Genomic DNA, 20,166 nt, shown 5'->3' on the forward strand with positions numbered 1-20,166 from the left:
GCAAGCAGGACTCAGGCAGCTTACATAAGGTACATGGTAGGGTTAAAACAACATTAAAATACTACATCCAAGATGACAGATAACTTTTCTGGGAGTAAGCCCCATTGAACAGACTCCCAGTCAATGGGAGCAAGTCCAATAAAGTACTCTTAGGACTGCACTGTAAGTCCCTTTTCTTAATATTCTTCCACTGAATCTGGTCCAAGGCTTGATTACCCACTACGTTAAGCACAATGAGCACCGCACGTAAAAGGGCTTTCTATCCCAAATTTTAAGTTGAACATAAATCTAAAATAATGAAAAATGTCTTATTCCGCCCCCCCCCCCAATCCAGAAGCCTGCCCTGTCAACCCTGTGTTTTACGCTCCTATGCAGCTAAACAGCTGCGTAAAAGCAACAGTAGCTCCATTAATGCCAGAGGGGCACGTGTGAGATAAGTCACCCCAACGTCCAAACCCCAGCCTAGGCACTCTATGGTAGTCCAGTCCTCACACGGCTCGGACGCAAATTGACGAGACTAAGGCTCTAAGAAGGGTTCGCCCCTTTACGTTGGCGACGCTTCGTGGAAAGTGGGGCTAGAGAGATCAGAAAAGCCCCTGTGGCCCTCATTCGTATCCCGACGAGCACCTCTTTTCGGCAGCCAGGACTGAAAAGAAGCCTCAGAGAACTTCCCCTCCCCTCAGGAATACCCTACTCAAATAAAGACAACATGGCGGCCCCAGCGCCGTTTCCCCCGATCCCACTCCCCTCTCCTCAACAAATCAGTAAAGGACACGAGACCGCCCGCCGGCAGCTTACGATTGTTTGCGAGAGGGAGGGGAGAGCAGGAAAGTGGGCTTGGTTGGAGAGGGGGGGGAAGACAATCGAACCAATCCGTTTCGTATTCAGTGTGCGCGCGCTCCCACGAACACCACGCCCTCCTCCCTCCTCGCAGAACCGGCTCTAGCCTCAGTGCCATCAACACCTTTGTCGTCACCGCAGGGCTGGGCGTGCCTCAGACGCCGCCCCTCCTCCTCCACGCAGGTGTTGTTACAGGAGCCGTTCGAAAGCGCGCGCCTACCGCGCGCCCTCCCAAAGCTCCACAGGCGCGCGCCCGAGCGCGAGGCCCCAGCAATGTGGCGGCGGTTGTCGTTGTAGCTCCTCCCCTCGAGGGGGCGGGGCAATGCTGGACGGCGGGATCTCCGCACCGCCCCTTCCCTCCTCATTCGCTCCCTCCCGCCCTCCTTCAGTAACTTGGGTGCCTTTTATCGGGCGAGCCTCGCGGTGGAGAGTTTATCGGTGCCGGGGCTGCAGCGCGGGGAGTGCGGAGCGTGCGGAGGAGGGGGGCGGCGGGAGGGGGGGAAGCGGCCGCGAGGGGGTTCCCCCGCCGGCTGGTCCGGCCGGCGGTGACGGACGATGCTCCGGCTGGTGTCGCTGAAGTTGGGGCGGCTGTACCGCTACGTGAAGCTGGCGGTGCTGGGTATCCTAGCGGCGGCGCTGGCCCTCAACTCGCCTTCGCTGCTGGCCTCGCTGCAGCGCAACGAGCTGGCCGAGCGGCGCTTCCTGCAGCTGAACAAGTGCCCGGCCTGCTGGGGCACCAGCTGGTGCCGCAAGTTCCTCAACGGGCAGCTGCGGCTGGAGAGCTGGGGCCGCCTGCGCCTCCTAGACTTCCTCAACGTCAAGAACGTCTACTTCGCGCGCTACGGGGAGCCCCGCGAGGGCAGCCGCCGGGTCGTCCTCAAGCGCCTGGGCTCCGCGCGGGAGCTCGCCGATATCGACGCCAAGATCTGCCGGCGCGCCACCGGCAGGGGACGCTGCGACCTCCTCCAGGCCCTGCACGCCACCGAGTTCGCCAGCATCAACGGAGACGTCCGGCTCCTCACCCCCGACGTCGTCGAGGGCTGGTCGGACCTCGTGCACTGCCCCTCGCAGCGCCTCCTCGACCGCCTCGTCCGGCGCTATGCCGAGACCAAGGACTCGGGCAGCTTCCTGCTCCGCAACCTCAAGGATTCCGAGCGCATGCAGCTCCTCATCACGCTGGCCTTCAACCCGGAGCCCCTCGTGCTTCAGGTAAGGTAGCACCTGCCGACACACCCCGCGGCCTCTGCCGCCTGCCCCCACACCACTTCATGAACGGCCGCTGAGCCCCCCCCCCCGGGCTTGCGAAAGAGCGCCTGAAGGGGGTTCATTGGTGCGAAGCCTGGTTTGCTGGATGAGACCCCCGGGGCACCTAGGCCAGCTCTCCGCCTCCCATACCGTTCCACCTAGTTGTTTTCCTAGGCTTTCTCGAGGTGTTCGGGCTGTCCGCCTGCTGTTGAGAGCCAGGGTTTAGCAGGACTTGCTTTTGTATGGAGAGGAGACGCTTGCTTGCCTGTGCAGGACTAACCCATTGTCCATAAAGCTGTACATCGTTTGTCTCTTCCCAGTCCCAGCAGTTGTTTCGTTTAATGTGTGCTTTGGAGTAGAATTCTAACATTCTGCTAATTAATACTTGCAAGTGTGCATGTTAGCCACTTCAGGTCATTATAGACTGAAAGCGTGCTTATGTGTAATTTGTATGATTGTGCGTCTTTCTCGGGACTTCTGCTTTCCTCCTCAAAGGTTCCCCACGCACTTTCATTGAAACTTACTGTTCTCTAGCTGGCTGCATTGCCAACAGCAGTTCTTCCCCATGCTGCCTTTCTGTGGTACGTGCAGAACCCGTTTACTAAACACCACTTCTTTGCTCTGAACAGATAGATTCAGGGCTGATTTTAAAGCCCATTACAATCATCAGCTCTAAATCAATTGAAAACAGACTGTCGATTGCAGTCTCTGTTCTGGATTTTTAAAAAGTGGGCTTTGACAGAGCTTTTGAAGTTAAAGCAGGAATATGCACACCTACCTATTAATTGCCAAAATCAGTCTTTTAGATGTATGAATGTGGAGTCTGTTCTTAGTTTGGGTATAAATGTTGCTTGAATCTAATCCTGTATAGTCCCTTTTAAGTTTATTGATGGAGGCTTAATATTTTGGAGGCTACAGTCCTTTTCAAATGGCATATAAAAAGAAAAAGTATTTCTTTTTCTCTCCTCCAAAGAGCTGTGGCTTTCTTTCTTTTTTTACTTTCTTGTCATTGTATAGGGCTTTTAAAATTAGGGCTTTTAAACCCATGGTATATTTCTTATATGGATGCACTCACTAAAGATTCTTCAGTTCCTCGAATATGATTGGAGTTTGGGTAACTTTGTATTGTCAGTGAGAAATATTGGGATGTCTTTATGTATGTTCAAATGTAGTAGCTGTGTTAGTGTATTGCAGCAAAAAAACCCAGAAAAAGGCACCTTTAAGAGTGCCAAAGCGTTTGTGGGCTAGAGTTCACTTCAGATAATCATAAAGTGGACTCTGGTCCATGAAAGCTTATGTCTATAGATCTATTTTTAAAGATTCTCCTCTGATTTGCTGTATTTATTTTATAACTATAATTTGTAAGAGGTAGAGGCAGTCCTCTCAAAACCTGTTGTATTTTGGTGACCTTTCTGTTCTCCATAGTAATCAATAGTGGATAAAACTGTTGTTTCTTAGGTAACAGGCTTGGTGGCACTGTAACTAAAGACAAGAAGCTTCTTGCTATATTTACTTTGTTGACTCAAATTTGAGGCATTCTTTAATTTGATCCCAACACACACCATGGTAAACTGCTAAATTTAACATTAATTTGATAATACTAATAAAACTCAGCTGTAGAATATCTGTCAAATATGCCTCAGTTATGGTTCAAAGTAATTATTAAAGTTTTTATGAAAGCACAAACCTGCTATTAGGTTAAGTTGTGAAGGAACACATTTTAGTTTAAAGGTCACCCATAAAGGAATAAACCCTGGAGATTGATAATGTAATCCAGCATACCCAGTGGGATAATTAAAAGTACCTATATGTTTTTGCGTTTTTTATTCATCCAAATGGTAATCTATTAGGGCTTCAATTTATGGAAAGCCACAAGCTTAGTTGCATCATGTAACCTAGTGTAAATTAAATTCCTTAAGTAATACAATAAGATGTGGTCTGATGCTCAGTTTTTATATTTGTATTTTATGCTGGAAATATCACTTAAAGTTTGCAGATAGGAATAAAGATGCTTAAAAATGGTTGAGTTGCTTCCACAAGCTAGAATGGTTGACAAACAAGGATCAAGTGGACTGTTGAAACAGCTGGTGCTATGCTGAACTGCTTAGTGATTTGACATGTACCAGCTGGTGTGTGAATTTTAACTTTACTTAAAGCAGTGCCCTCCATTTGAAATCAAGTCAGGTTTTTTTCAAATGTAGCTGACAGGAGGGCTGTTTTTAGTTGTGGATTCAGTTGCAGCTTTTTATTTACTGTAATTTCTGAGTGTTTTCCTGTGTATAAAAATTTTATATTGGCTGATATGCTTGAAGAGTGACCTAGATTAATATTACGGAGTCTGATAATACTTATCTTCAGTTTTGTGTAATGTATGTGATATTAGTATTAATTAGCAAATGTTTTTAAAGTCAATCTCTATGGAAGGAGAGAGAGTGCAACACATAGTTCATTCAGAATGTATTAACAGAAATATTAATGAACAGTGTTTTGATATTTTGTATCAGGTGCCAAGCAAAATAGATTCTGGAAGGCTTCATCTACAGACTATTTGGAATAGTTTTTGCATCAGCTCTATCAGGTATTGTAGGCTAACAGATCGTGATTTGTCCCAGTTCACTGAACTAGGTTTGTTTATTATTGATTCCAGATTTTCCATAGCTAATAGGTTTGTTTATTATTGACTCTAGATTTTCCATAGCTAAACACAGTACAATACATTTGGGTACTTTAACTTGAAACAGAATTTCTAAATGAATTTAAAATCTTAAAATAAGTTTATAAATTCATGTTGTGTGCATGCCCTCTACCTCCCATTAAAAGGCATTCAAACATTTAGCTTTTCCATTTGGCAGTCAGCAAATTGTCTGTCTTCTGTTAGCTAGAAATTACCTGAAATCGGATGGTAGGTTTTTTAAATGGCTTTTACTTTTAAAACTTTTTAAAATCCAACTCGACAAAGTAATTTGGTTGAGTCTTTAAAACATTTAGTATGAAGTGTAGGCCCCTCACCTCCATGTAAATATTTGTAATAATGTATTTGTCTGCAATGTTGGTGTCATAATTAAATACTGCTCCATATCCATCATTGTACCTCTTTCTTATTGCTCAGCCCTTTACTGTTTATGAAGGTTCATTCCTGTGAATTGTGCTGCTGAATAAAAAAGATGAACTCGAGTCGATGTGTGCTTCTGTAGTTTTAGTTAACTGGCAAGTAGTGTGCTACTTCTCACATCTAAGCCATCCTTTGAAGACTGTAGACATAAAAAGGTACAGTTTTCCCAGCTGGACTAATTTTGGGTTACCAAGTTTCAGCTACTTTGGGATGCATGCATGTGTGAACTTTGTTTCATTTTTATTAGAATAAAAGCTGGTGGGCTTGTTGAAGTGAGATGTGACTCTTAAAAGCTTATATATATTGAAATAAATGTGAGTCTTTAAAGTGCCATTGGACTATTGTTACTGAGTGTCACATGCTATATGAACATGGGTAGGTAATTCGTCATCTTTTTAGTAAATTAAAACCACAGGTTTTCAAACACATTTTATAGGGAGGAAATGAATATTTATCTATACTGCTTCCTTAGGTTTGTAAGTAGTTGTGAAATTCATAAAACTGATGCCAAAATTACAGCAAGAGGCAGTTCTTGACATCTAACAAGAATGTTTTTTCTTCTAATGCCTTTGTTTCTGAAGATTTTCAGGATAGTTTTCTGACATGAACTAAGTTGGTTTTAGGACCCAAGTAAACAAACTTTTAATGAATTTAGAACCCAGTGTTAATGCCACAAGCGTTAATTAATGTTGGTGATTTTGTTTTGCACAAATCAGTGGTACTGTATATAATGTATCATAATGAAAAACTTTTTTAAAATACTAGCTGCATATCCTGGTGACATTAAATTACTAAGGATGCTGTTGATTGAGGAAGGGGATGAATTGTATTCAGCTTCAGTAAGAGATTGGTGTGGTACTGAAATGACATATGAATAGGCAGTAACTGTAAAGCTTGAACTTTGATTTTATAATGGGAAATGTGTCTTGAGTAATCCACTAAACCACAGTGATTCTTGGATTATAAGACTTTCTGTCTGAGATCGGAAGCTTAGTTTGAAGCCTTTTTTGAGTATGGATTACTTGTAAAGTGGCAGTGTTTATGGAATGTACACAGCCACCACAGCCTTTATTTCAGCTAGTTTTGAGATTATTTAAGCTTGACCTACATTTGAAGTGATTGTAGATGCTAGAGGAAAAAGCTTTATCATAGTAATGTCAGGTTTTTGTCCAGATCCTTAAATGTTTTAAGGATTCAGCTGTTTGCTTAAACCTTGATAGTCTGGATAACTAAATAGGTCTCTTACTTATATTGCTAAACTATATAAACTTATTTTAGTAAGCTGTCTGTTAATTTGTAGAGTTTAATGCATGAATTTGCTGAAGGTTCCAGTCAGTGATAATTCAGGAATGTCTGTCACAAAGGCCTACAATTGATAGGCAAACATAGGTCATCTAAAGCTGAGATAAAATACAACTCTGTGCAACAGAATTATTGTGCTCATTCCTACTATGTCAGACTGCAAGCATTTGTTTGAAGGGCTAGTGGATCTGTTTGTAAAAAATTGCTTGAGCTTGTTTAATTCACTGTGCAAGTTATCGTTCATCTGATAGCATTGTCATAGTGGAAGAGTAAGTTTGATTACTTGTTTCTGAGCAATGAAAATTTGGTTGAAGAGCAAGAAAATGTATTCATATTCAAACTGAGATTTAAATCTCCTAAGTAAAATATGACTACTGTAAATTCAAAAATATATTTGAGGCAAGCTTTGTTTCTTGGAGTATTGAATCATAGAATCATAAAGATGAAGAAGCCTCCATAGCCATCTAGTCTAACTCCCTGAACAATGCAAGAAAATTCACAAATACCCCCCCCCCCCACACACACACACTCCTAGTGACCCCTACTCCATGCCCAGAAGACAGCAAAAACCCCACTCTTGCCAGGATTCGTGGCCAAACTGTCCTGGAGAAAATTGCTTCCTGATCCCAAAGTGGTGGTCAGTATTTCTCTGGATGTGTAAGAAAGGGCAAGATTCCTTGTTACTATTTATTCATGATTTCTCCCTGGTTAAATATCTGAAAATAGACATTTTCACAGATCATTGTGGGCAACTTTTAAAATCTCTGCCTAAAAGACATTCTGCAGTAGTGGAAACTATTACTGTACCAATTACAGGAGGCAGTTTCCTTGCGGAACTGTATTTCAAGATCATGGGATGGTGGTGGAAAGTGCCATTAAGTTGCAGTCAATTTCTGGCAACCCCCTAGGGTTTTCAAGGCAAGAGAGGTGCTTGCTATTGCCTGCCACTGTGTAGCAGCCCTCTACTTCCCATCCAAGTACTAACCAGGCCAACCCTGCTTAGCTTCAAGATTAGAGCACATAACTAAGAGTGCCCTTCATTTCATAGTATATTGCTAAGAGTGGACTTCACAAGCACTCATTCCTTGGGTGGGTACACACAGTACTGGACAAATATATGGTCTGCTAAGCTAGGCAGTTTTAAATTATGAAAACTTTAAAATTTTATAATTCACCAGTTTTTTAAACAGAAGCACATACTAACTGGCTAACAGGAACTCAGAATAGTTACTTAAAATATTGTTATTTGCTTCCTCATATATGTATCAACTAAGTGGCTCCATACGTTGGTATATATGAATTTACAACTAAAGAACTGCTAACTATTGAGGAGTGCTGCTTAATCCAAACCTTTCCTCATGGCCCCTTGTTCAGAGCACTGCAGTTATGCCTCTGCGTGGGGGTGGGATTTGGAATCAATGGGCTTCTATTTGTTTGAACATGGTCATGTTTGAAAAGTCAATGCTAAAAAAACCCCTCCACCAAACGCAAGGGCTAATGATTTTTTTAATGACATAAAATGCTCTCTTTTTTTGTGTTCTCTTTTTTGTAATTAAACTTTTAAAAACATATACATAAAATGCTCTTGATGAAATTGGTGTAACTATCAGTGGTCTGAGAAATTTGAACAGGGTAACTTTAATAGAAATAGAAGTTCATGATGGCGGTTTCAGTAAGTATAAGTGATCTTCAGCTTTTCAAGAAGATGATGATATTGGATTTATATTCTGCCCCCCACTCCGAAGAGAGAGCAGCTCACAATCTCCTTTACCTTCCCCCACAACAGACACCCTGTGAGGTGGGTGGGGCTGGAGAGGGCTCTCACAGCAGCTGCCCTTTCAAGACAACCTCTGCCAGAGCTAAGGCTGACCCAAGGCCATGCCAGCAGGTGCAAGTGGAGGAGTGGGGAATCAAACCCGGTTCTCCCAGATAAGAGTCCGCGCACTTAACCACTACACCAAACTGGAAACCCACTGAGATCTGTAACCCACTGAGCTGCAAACATTGAACGGGAAGAGGGAACCAGAGTTACAGCTTCACTAGTGTGTGTAAAGGCTGGGACAATCCATACCGATGCATTGGAGATCATTTTGGTAGATAATAGTGGTGAGAATACAATCTGCTGTGTTTATACAACTTGATGTTAGTACCATGTATTTTCCAGATATCAATTTTAGGATTGCTTGCTTGTAAGGAAGATCCATTATGTAGTTCGGATAAAAAAGCAGATTTGTTAATTTATATAACAAGTAACTTTTGTTTCATTATGTCATAGTACACTTAGGCAGTCATCGACCTTAGATTAGAAGTTTGGATTTAGTTTTTAAATCAATATATTGTTGAACTTTACTATAGTAGAATTAAATCAGTTTAATCTTCATGTGGTCAACATATTTTAACCTTGTTTCAATTCCTGGGTGAAGTCATAGTAGAAGTTATAGATGATAGCTATCATAGTGATTGCTGCAGCTGTAGGAGAGAGCTATATGGTTCTCTTTCACTACACTTTTAACCAGGGCTTTTTTTGAGCAGGAACACACAGGAATGCCATTCTGGCTGGCTTGGCATCGGGGGTGTGCCCTAATATGCCAATGAGTTCCTGCTTGGCTTTTTCTACAGAAAAGCCCTGTGAGAAACAATGGTGATGTCAGGGTGTGGTCTAATATGCAAATGAGTTCCTGCTGAGTTTTTCTCCTCCCCCCTGCTTTTAACACACTGAGAGTAATAAGCTACTGAATATTTTTTTCTTGTTTCTGGATGTTTAAGTTCTCAGTTGTAAGAATAACCTGAATCATAACATTTTTTAAAATCTCCGCAAGGAAGGCCTTATAGGTGGAATAAATACTTGATTTCAGTTTATGTTAATATAATCCTTGTGTGACTCATGCATCTTGCTAGCTCTTCTGTTTAACTTCATGGCATCCTATGTAATCATAAACTATTGACAATATTGACTCATTGTTACTGAGTTTAAGCGCTACTGACAAAATAACAGTAATACATGTTGCTTTGGTGCATGCACTATATGTACCTTGATATAATAGGTGAAGTCATACTCGTAATTATATAAAATTGTATCCAGTGTGGAACAGTTCTATATTAATGCACTGGGAATCACAAAATAGCTGAAAAGGATACATTTCTAATATCTCAGCAGCCCTATTACTCAATTTTGTCACAGAATGTGGCACAGAGGAATGTGAGGTACTCCATTGTACAGTCTAGTGAATTAACATAATGGGGTGTCAAGAGTGTGTTGTCTCCTTTCTGAATATCTCTGTGTATTTCTTTGAGAGAGAGGGTGAAATGGAAGATACCAGTGGCTTTTCCTTGTGGCTTTTTCCTCCCTTCCCTCATTGGTTCTGCCCTCATACTGCTTTGGCATTTCCCCTGGTTTCCACACACATTTTTGTGCCTTTAGTTTTCACTTCTTTGAGGTTTTTCCCCTCCCTGCTTTCCCCCCAGTTCTTTGAGATCACTTTTATCCTGAATTTTTTTCTGGAAGTTGATTTTGGGTAACCTTTTTCCTTATGTGTAATATTTGTCAGTTTTCTTTATCCCACCCACTCCCACCTAACTCCAGACCACTTTTCAGTGATTAGGCAGTTCTTGTAAAACCACCCCTCCTCCCCCTGTCCTGAAGATGAGTGGTTTAGTTTTAATTTTTAAAAATACAGTCCTTTTCAATATAAGCACATGTACACAGGAGATGTACTCACATATTTAGGTTTAGCAGGTTTTCTGAATTCCGGGGTTTTGTTTAAAATAAATGGTAGGTCCATTAATTCCTTCCCTTGTGGATTTATGCCTTGTATCTCAGCAAGAAAGCAGCTAGACTTACCTTTTTTTTGGGGGGGGGGGGGGGGATGGAAATTCAGAGAACCCTCTAAACCTATCATTACAATGGTGTGTTTATATAAGAATATTTTAATGCTGTTTTTTAAAAAAATGTGAAATTGCAATGAGGGCACTTCCAGTACCAAAAAAAGTGGCATGGTTTGAGAGGGATGTAGCACTTCCCATACAGTTCAAAAATGGGTGGGGTGGAGGGAGGTATCAAAGGGGACTTCCATTAACCAGTTACAGCTCCTCCACATTGGAAATGCTATTCTCCCCTGCAGCAGCCTTGCATGTTTCAGTGGGGCCCCAATTTTTCTCTTCATCCCTAAGCTTGTGCTCATTTTCCATCTTTTAAAAGATTCAGCCATCATATTGATGTAAGCATGTGCAAAAAATAAAGGGGTATGTGTGTGGGGCGGATGTTGCTATAATGCCACCAATGACAACAGTACCCTCCTTTGGAAATTCTTGTTATTTAAAGCACATGCAGAAGAAAACAAACTGACAGCATAACTATGAAATTGAGTCTGCAGAAAAGCCTTTGGTGTGGTGGTTTCTCCTGTGGTCTAGAACGGCACAAGCAGCAGATCAGTCTGACTTTTCAAATACTTTATTATTAGCTCTATTAACATCACAGAACAGACATATGAAGAATTATTTAAGCAAAATCCAGTAGAAAATACTGAGCCTATAAGCATAATAACTCTTATGCAATATGACTAGAGAACGCAATATAACTTCGTGTATCTGAGCACTACTGAAGGTAAGATTTTCATAATATTATTCAAATATTAAAACAAACATGGAAATACTGTCTGACATCATCCCAAATTTCGTTAAAATAATAATAATTAATAGTAACGGTAATAATAAATAATGATAATAATAATAAAAGTGAAATGAGAAATAGAGAGAAGATAAGAATAATACAGAGAATACATATATGAAGTAAGTAGTATATAAATAAGATTAACACTAAACCTGAATCAAAGATTCAGAGAGAGAATTCTTCTATAAGTTGGGTTGCCTGGCAGGATATCTTGAGATGAGATATACATAAATGGGAACCATTTTTCTTGAAAAGAAGTAGATTTAGGATAAATGTCCGCTTGGGCTATTTTGTCTGTTATTTTTTCCATAATCATTTGGTCCCATATTTTTGTGAACCATAGTGAGATTGGGTATCAAGTTGGATTTCCAAAGTGAAGCTGTGGAAGTCTTTGCTGGCATTAGTAAGCTATCAATTAAAGATTGCCTGCTTGTAGGAATTGCTGTACCTTGCCAATGTTGGAGAAAAAGTATAGAAGAGTGGAATGAGATTTTATAGCCAGTAATTTTAGCAATTTGTTCAAGAACTGTGTTCCAGAAAGCCACAATGAATGGACATTGCCACCAAGAATGTGCAAGCAGATCAGTCTGGAAGAAATTTTCCAGCTCCTATTTGTATTTCTTGTCCAAAGATAGCTTGAGTGTTTAGTGGATTAAAATCCACTAAAATGAGACTCTGATTCCTTTCTGTTGCTTATCATTCTCATACCTTGAGACTGTTTCTTTCTGTGCTGTTTTCCTACTTATTTTTACATTATCAGACATCCAAATGATATAATAAACAAGCTTTATCTGATGCAGATAATTCTTTTCGAGTGAGCTGTGTCTAGGATCATTACTTGTACTACTCTCTGGCCAACAGCTACTTTAGTGGGGGGAGGGGTTGGGGGTAGTCTTGCAGAGTTTTTAGATGGCTATCCCTAGGAAGCAAATGCACTAAATATTTGAAGTGTGCATTTTGAACGCAGTTAATTCAAATATAATCCAAATATGCCTTTTAGCTTAACTTCAGATGTAATCTGATTGAAGCTGCCTCTGACATTTGGAAGCATTCTGCAACACTGAAATCCTTGAGGCTTTGGCATATATCTTGCTGACACTGTTTCTTTTCCACTGGAATGCATCATGCAGTATCCACCATTCCTTGGGGCAGGGTAGGGATTGAAAATCAGTAGGTAACGTGTCTGATAGGCACACTGCTTCATCTAACCAATAGAGTTATTTTTAATTAGAATATCTGCATGGTGTATCCTTTGAGATCCAATTATGCAGAGTTCACCTATTCATGTGTGGAGGTGTGGCTGTATTGTTGTACAAAAATGGAATATGTGCAAAGATGGTACGCTATGTACCTTATTTTGCTGTGCTTTGAAACACAGAATTTTCTCTAGCAAGTTTGTCAGTTCCTCGGTGGATGCTGAGAAATATGTTAACTTGGGTGAAAAGTTGGAAGGAAAGTATAGAAATTAATGGATCTAGCTTGATGAGTAACATGTAATACTATTTGCTCTTTAAAGTTATTGCCCCTCCCCAGTTACACTTCATTGGAGAAAACATGGCTTTAACTCATTCCTCCATGCAGCTTTAACTGTTTAATTTTAACTGTTTTATTGTGTAATTTTATCTGTTTTACTGTGATGTAATCCGCCCTGAGTCCATCTTGGGAAAGGGCGGACTATAAATCTGCAAAAATAAATTCTCTACTACAGGGTTTATAAAACGGGGATTTCTCTTGCTACAATTTAGCGAGGTCTACAATCCTTTGGATATAATCCATGTGAGTTCAGTCCTGCTTGTATGATGTTGTACTGTGCTAAAAGGTTCTGTCATTCGTTGCTTCTAAGTAGTGATCTGCAGAACATTTGGAAGGCAGGATCCCTTGTGTAAGAAGTACACTCTGTAGGAATTTCATCCTGGGGTGTGTGTGTGTTTGTGTGTGGATTATAAATAATATGGATTATGTGGATTTGTTCCCAGTGGAAACAACAAAAGAGTTGCAATGACCCTTGCTATTACAATATTAAATCTAACCAAAATAGTTAATGAACAGAATTAGCCAAATCCAAATATAAATGTTTGTTTGCATCCTTACTAAACTGCCCTTCCCTGTAATATTATCAATTCAACGATTATCAGTTTCTTATTAGGAAACAAAACTTTAGATATATTTATAAAACTTGTAGAATTAACATGATGTTATTTTAGTTTCTTTATTGAATACAAATCACTAAATCATATCCAGCTTAATTAAGGACTTCTGAAAACTTTGTGTAAGATTTCTGGTTTTTGCATAACTACAGCATAGGTCCACCTGAGGGGAGCCAGAGGGATAGTAGAAGAATTGCTAAAAGTGGTGAAGTCTAGGATTTGAAAGCTTGTCTAGCAATAATAATCAAAGGGATAATAAGGAGGGAGAAGAACTGCAGTGAGAAAATGTTAACATGGAAAAGTTCCAAAGGGCTTTTTTAAAAAATGGAAATATTATATATTTTGTAATTGGAAGTTCTCTCTTAGATACAGTGGAATAAAAGTCTTTTTTTTAAAACTTGTAGCATGTGTAAAGATAAAAAAGTGAGTGAGGGTCTTTCCCATGTGCACAGTGACAGCTAAACAGAAAATTCGAACACGTCTTCTGAACAAACAGCCAAATAAAGATACTGCATTGTCTGAAATAGTGACAGTAATGAATTGCAGTCTGGCATCTATTCTAAAGGCAAGACCTATCAAATTGGAAACAGACTTCACTTGCTCTGAAGAGCTCAGCAAGTTTGCAAGAAACAAAAACCTATTCTGTAGCATTAGTAGTACTAAAAATATAAATGTAAGGTTGCTAAAATTTTAGCTTTGACAGCGTAGAGTAAATTGGGAAGAGTATGAATAGTTGCTGATTGAAAGCGCAGTATCTTCTAATTCTGTGATTTCAGATTATTTGTTTAGGCCTGGTAGCCAGTAAATTTAGGGAGTAAGGATAAAAGGTGAGTCAACAAGATCAGCTTGAATTCAAAGAGCATTATTTAGATAAGAAAATAAGAAAATGGGATGAGATGCATATTGCTGTGTCACAGATACGTGGTTTTTCTCTGTTACTGGTGAAATCCCATAAAGCTAGAGAAAATTTCAAATTCTCACTTATTTAAATTGTGGAATTATTCCTATTTCAGCATTAATAAAGGTCTTTTTCTTTGCAGAGTTTTCCCTCCGATGAGGGCTGGCCGTTCGCAAAATATTTGGGTGCATGTGGAAGAATGGTGGCTGTAAACTATGTGGGAGAAGAACTATGGAGTTACTTCAGTTCCCCTTGGGAAAAACGAGTAGACCTGGCGTGGCAGTTAATGGAAATAGCAGAACAGCTGACGAACAATGACTTTGAATTTGCACTCTACCTCCTGGATGTCAGCTTTGACAACTTTGCTGTAGGCCCTAGAGATGGGAAGGTTATCATTGTGGATGCTGAAAATGTTTTGGTGGCAGATAAAAGGTTAATCAAACAAAGTAAGTTGGTTTCTGTTCATACTACATCTGTCAGTTCTTTGTTTGCATTTAGCAGTTTAAGCTGTGGGGTTTTTTGAGCTATGGGAAAGATCAGTTCATTTTAGTGCAGTGATCACTTCTACAAGTTCAGGTTCTCAAATAATAATTATCTGCACAAGTCAGAACTGGAAGACTTACTATTAATTACATTAGCACTTTGAACAAAACCAAACTAGTATTTTGGTATTTGCTTACTATGCAAAAAATGTAATAGAACATTGTTAAAGTTGCTGTAGCAAGCTTATTAAATATTCTTACTTTTCACTGGTAATTCAGAATCTTAGTGTGTTGTATCTTAGCGATGTAAGTGTGTCTAGCCATTAAAATCATGCTTCTGTATGTCCTCTAAACTGTTTTTGTTTTTATTGTCCCTACAATAGCTTTTTAAAACTAACACAAACCAGTACTGGCATATACCAGTGATTCAGACAGCATTAAGACTGAGAGTCTGAGAGGTCATTATAAGGATTCTGATATTCTGTCTAAAAGACTTATAAAACAAGTGAAATCATGTGAATTGGGGAATTTTCTTCAATTCCAACACCTTAACTCTTTTTCACTTTGTTTTCTTTTATCCATTTCATAGATAAACCTGAAAACTGGGATGTATGGTATGAAAGCAAGTTTGATGACTGTGATAAGGAAGCTTGTCTCTCTTTCTCAAAGGAGATTTTGTGTACTCGTGTCACTGTGGACCATAATTACTATGCTATTTGCCAGAACCTTTTATCAAGACATGCCACGTGGCGTGGCACTTCTGGAGGACTTCTTCATGATGCTCCAGCTGAAATTGCCAAAGATGGTCGACTTGAGGCCTTGCTGGATGAGTGCGCCAATCCAAAGAAGCGATATGGTAGATTCCAAGCTGCGAAAGAACTACGTGAATATCTTGGACGTCTGAGTAACAATGTGAGGTAGTTAATGGTGGGTGGATGGTCAGAGTTGTTATGGCAGTGAATATCCTAGGACAAGACATATGGGCAAGTGAGTTCTGGAAGTCAAACAAGGTCAAACAGCCAAAAGAAGAGAACAAACTGCACACTTCTATGGTACTTAGAGGATATTTTGTATAAGCTGACAGAGTTGCATACCCCAGTGACACTTGACCTATTTCTAACTGGGAGAAGACTGATATATTGACTAGCATGTGAAATAGTACTAAACACAATGTGTGTTAGTACCACCATTTTTTGAGACTGATGCCCTTACTTGGAAAGTCAAGTTATATTGGCCTGTTTTAAAGGCTTTATTTCTGATGTCCTTTTCAGATTTTTGTTTTTATTCTTATGACACACTAAAGTGACACATACATGCTGATATGCCCTACATATGGCTCATTATTCTTGAAACTAATAGATTTTCATGAAATGCTGTGCCGCATTTACTGTGAGTACAGGATTCCTACACTCATACTAATGTTCAGTTGTTTCCACTGTTTCTTAATGTCTGTATGCCTTATTGAGAATGCTTTTATAAGCATATTCCTAAATATTGTGTGAACATAACCTAGACACTTCTGAATTCTTTGTAATTCTGCTGCAGGTAATGCTTCACAAGTTGGTTTGGTGTAAAATTCAATCATTATTCCAATATGTAATCATGTCTATTCACCAGGGAATTGCTGACCAATTTTGAACCAAGACAATTGGAAATTTGGGGATACATCTAGTTAAAGTGAATACAAAGTTTTACTAGTATAGTAAATCATAAACCAAAGAAAACTGTTGTGTATCAGTCTCTAGTCATTTAGGCAAAATTAAGTACTGTAGTGGCACTAACTGACAACTCAGATTTCAGCAGGTTTGCAGTTATTCTTTTGAAAAATTTTTGTTATTAGTTAAGCTTAAACTCCACATGAAAATGAGAAAATGCCTAGCCAGGCTAGCATTTGTTCTGCATTATTCACAGTTACACTGAGTTTGCAGTGTAATGATTCTTATGGAACTTTCGACCATAGGATTGACTAATAGCACTCTTCATGTTTTCTGCAGACACGTTGCATTGCGTTAAGTGTTTCAGTTGTAATTCAAGCATCTTCTGATGGTAACTGTGTACCTGAAATGACTCAGAAGTTGCATGAGAAATTGAATCAGTTCTAAAATGAAACCCTTTCACAGAAGTTTGCTTTTCTTTTCTTTATGCATGGTAACAACAGCAAAGGTTCTCCAGGCTAGAAGGGTGAAATTCTGATCCTGGTTGAAGTTTGGTTGCAGCAACAACAATGCAACAGCAAGTCAAAATTATATTTCTAAGCTGGAATATGATCGAGTGTTTGCACGATAATGATCTTTGTGGTGCTGAAAAATACATCATGGCAAGTGAAAGCAGATGCTACAGCAAAATAGCAGGGAAAAATAAAAACTCAAATCAGTTTCAAATCTCTGAAAATATGGAATATAGAAGGCAAAACTTTCATTCATTTTTGTTCAGCTTGTGTAGTTAAAATGCTCAGCAGCTTTTTTTTTTTTAGCAAGTAGTCTGTCAGAATTGCTTCCTTAGTTCTTGGTCTGGACTTGGCTTTGTCTCTTAAAGGAAAAAAAAATACTTCTTGCTGTGGCACAAACCTTTTCACTTCAGGTATTGTGAACACAATCCAGAGCCTCTTAGGCATGCTTGGGTCCCTATGAAATAATTCAGATTTAAATCCTTAGATCCCAGTTATTTCAGGAAGCGTATAGGATTGCCTAACTTTCTATGGATTTTACCATATGTATTTATATAGGATTCATGTTGACTTTCTTGGCTCAAGTTTTTGAGCAAAACCTAAATGTGAGACTAAACACTAGCCTGCCACAAAAGGCCTTGTTTTACACAATATTAATTTAATACCCACTGTTTTAGGTGAATGAGATGTGTGATTGCTGTAGGAGTGCTGTAGGCTTTAAACACCACAAACACTGCCAGCTATGGAGGCAGTTATTCAACTGCTAAATGTTCCTTGTGAGGTTGGGGTTGGAGTTCATTGTTTTCTCGTTAAAATGTGCTGATAGCAGGATTCTGACTACAAAAGGAGTCCATAATTCTCAGTCTACAGGGAAAACACCTATGTGGAAAGCAATAAGTTTTCTTCAATTTGCACCTATCAAGTATTTATTGTACAAGGACAATTTATATTTTTAAGTCATTACCCACAAATAATGGTGAATATTTTTGAATGAGATGTTTGGGGTTTGTATGTGCATAAAATTGTCTTTTGTACTGTAAGTTACTGTTTAATTTGATTATCAAAACTGTCTCCTGTGCCTTTATACTAAGGTTGTTTTTACAACTTCTTGACTCTTAATAAAAAAAGTATAAAAACCCCATATTGGCTTCATATTTAATGAACTTTACACTGTTTGGTAATTAAAGAGGTTTATTTTGTCAAGATTTGTGTGTTAGGTATTAATAAAGCCCTTACAATTCTAAATAAGGGGATAGGATGAAGTTATTTCTAAAAGTCTAACCATTGATGCAAGGGAGAATACAGAACAATGTTGGGTTCCTCTGTGTAACTTCTTGCAGAAACTGAGGACCTCTGTAACCCTTGTCAGTTAAGCATCGTAGTGTAACTAGGAGTAAGATCCATTGTGAAGAAAAATACAGTGGGCTCTAGGAGGCGGCTCTGGACAAGTGCCCGCCCCACCTTTGCTGTCTTCCCACCTACCCAAGTGAAGGCATTCACCGCACCTTCAACCTCAAGGGGAGCTGATCTCTGCCATCTAGAGTGTAGCTGTAATTCTGAATGATCTCCAGCTCTCACCTGGAGATTGACAACAATGGCTTCCCAGGAGGAAACGACATTATACTTGTTTGAGGTCCCATCCCTGCTCAACCCCCACCCTTTCCAGGCCACAGTCCTTAAATCTCCAAAATTTCCTAACCTGGAGTTGGCAACCCTATCTCCTTCCCTTTATCTGCCCCCCCCTCTGACTTCAGCTTTCCATCGCCTTCCCCCTCCCTGCAGCCTCTACAGTGTGTGTGTGTGGGGGGGAAACAAAGCAGCTTACCTCATTCTCCTCTCCCCCATTTTACCTGAACAACAACCCTGTGAAGCAGATTGGGCTGGAAGTCTGACTAGTTCAAAATCACCCAATCAGCTTCCATGGCAAGAACCTGGGGTCTGGCAGATCCCACTCTGAAGCCCTAACTCCTATGCTCTCCTCAAACTCCACCACAGAATCTCCAGGAATTTCCCACTAACCTGGAAAGGGTACCACTAAAGGCCTCTGGATGACTGCCCCCCTTGTCTCCCCATCCACCCAAGTAATAGCATCCCCCCCCCCGCGCCAGCATCAAGGGGAGCTGTTTTCTGCCATCTGGACTCCAGACAACAGTTTTTTCTCCCCATCCTGGAGAAAATAACTTGATTTGGAGGTGGATTATGTGGCAGCCAAGGGTTCTAAGGAAACACTCCTCGCAGCGCCTGGCCTCCCTGGCTATTTCTGTGGCCTTTGGAGGCTGCATGTGCTGGAAGGCCTTTCATGAGGCTGCAGTAGCTCTGCAGCCCTTTCTGAGACCGGTTGATAGGACACAGAAAATAATTGAAGATGCAGCTATCTCTGAGGTAGGACTGCTTTTGGCAGTTTGTTCAACATTCTTGGGCTTGCAGTAGGTGGGGGCAGGGGAATCAGCCAATGGGAGGCCAGAGACAGGGACTGATGTGTGATGGGCCAATAGTGTGTTCCCACAGTAACTGCCAGAACTAAGGTTGGTTGCCGTTTACTGACAGAATCAGCTTTGCAGGCTAGCAACAGTCACTCGGGAAGGAGAGAGGAGTAGACTCAACCAATGGAACACAAGTACTCTTGATTGACAGTTTGACAGACCAAAGGCTGATACCCCACAGTCCCATCGAGCCCCAACCAATCAGAATTGTCAGATTTGCCACCACGACAGGAGAATTATTATTATGGATGTGCTACTCATAGTGTAAAATGATACAGATGTAATAGATTTCTGAATCATTCCTACAAAAATGCATGCTACTGTGATATTTGTACTATTGTTAGAACAGATTATGTCTCTTTAGTCCCCTAAAATGTTGTGCAGCTATTCATAAACTGCCAGATGCATCTTGCTAATTGGGTCTGATTCTGTTGTTCCTCTGAATATAAATAATACTTCAAATTAACTACCATAGGATTTACAGCTTCAAAAATGATAAACAAATTCTTCAAACATTTGAATATTAAACTCTGGATGAAAATAGAGCAAGGCTTATTTTGTCACTCTGGACCACTAATGGATTGATACTGTAAATCATAAGCCAAGAAATTCAACATACCCTCTTTATTTGGTAAGGTCCTGAAATTCTAGTCGCACCTGGATCTCTCTTTAATAGTTACTATTGCAATCTAATTTCATTATTGGACACAAGGCTTGCTAGCCCCTGCAGCTGCCTTAGATTGGTAGGACTGTGCTTGTTATAAGCAATTATAGGAGCTTCATTCACTGCATGCTATTTGTGGAATTAATGGCAGCTGTGG

General features: G+C 40.3%; 1 protein-coding gene across 1 annotated transcript; it reads left to right on the plus strand.

Annotated features, from left to right (window-relative positions):
* The first annotated feature begins 1,309 nt into the window (after window positions 1–1,309).
* DIPK2A (divergent protein kinase domain 2A) lies at window positions 1,310–18,003 on the plus strand. The gene is made up of 3 exons (XM_060242311.1): window positions 1,310–2,049; window positions 14,356–14,659; window positions 15,285–18,003. Exons 1-3 carry the CDS (start codon window positions 1,396–1,398, stop codon window positions 15,614–15,616), a joined length of 1,290 nt encoding a protein of 429 aa, XP_060098294.1. The 5' UTR covers window positions 1,310–1,395; the 3' UTR covers window positions 15,617–18,003.
* The last annotated feature ends 2,163 nt before the right edge of the window (window positions 18,004–20,166 follow it).

The sequence above is a fragment of the Heteronotia binoei genome, chromosome 6 (assembly GCF_032191835.1).
Source record: "Heteronotia binoei isolate CCM8104 ecotype False Entrance Well chromosome 6, APGP_CSIRO_Hbin_v1, whole genome shotgun sequence".
In the NCBI taxonomy this organism is placed as follows: domain Eukaryota; kingdom Metazoa; phylum Chordata; class Lepidosauria; order Squamata; family Gekkonidae; genus Heteronotia; species Heteronotia binoei.

Bases quoted from the DNA above. Each gene is read 5' to 3' on its own strand.
- DIPK2A (XM_060242311.1), top strand. From the start codon at position 1,396: ATGCTCCGGCTGGTGTCGCTGAAGTTGGGGCGGCTGTACCGCTACGTG. The intron at 2,050-14,355 runs GTAAGGTAGCAC...TTTTCTTTGCAG, and splicing joins CGGAGCCCCTCGTGCTTCAG to AGTTTTCCCTCCGATGAGGG. The intron at 14,660-15,284 runs GTAAGTTGGTTT...TCCATTTCATAG, and splicing joins TAAAAGGTTAATCAAACAAA to ATAAACCTGAAAACTGGGAT.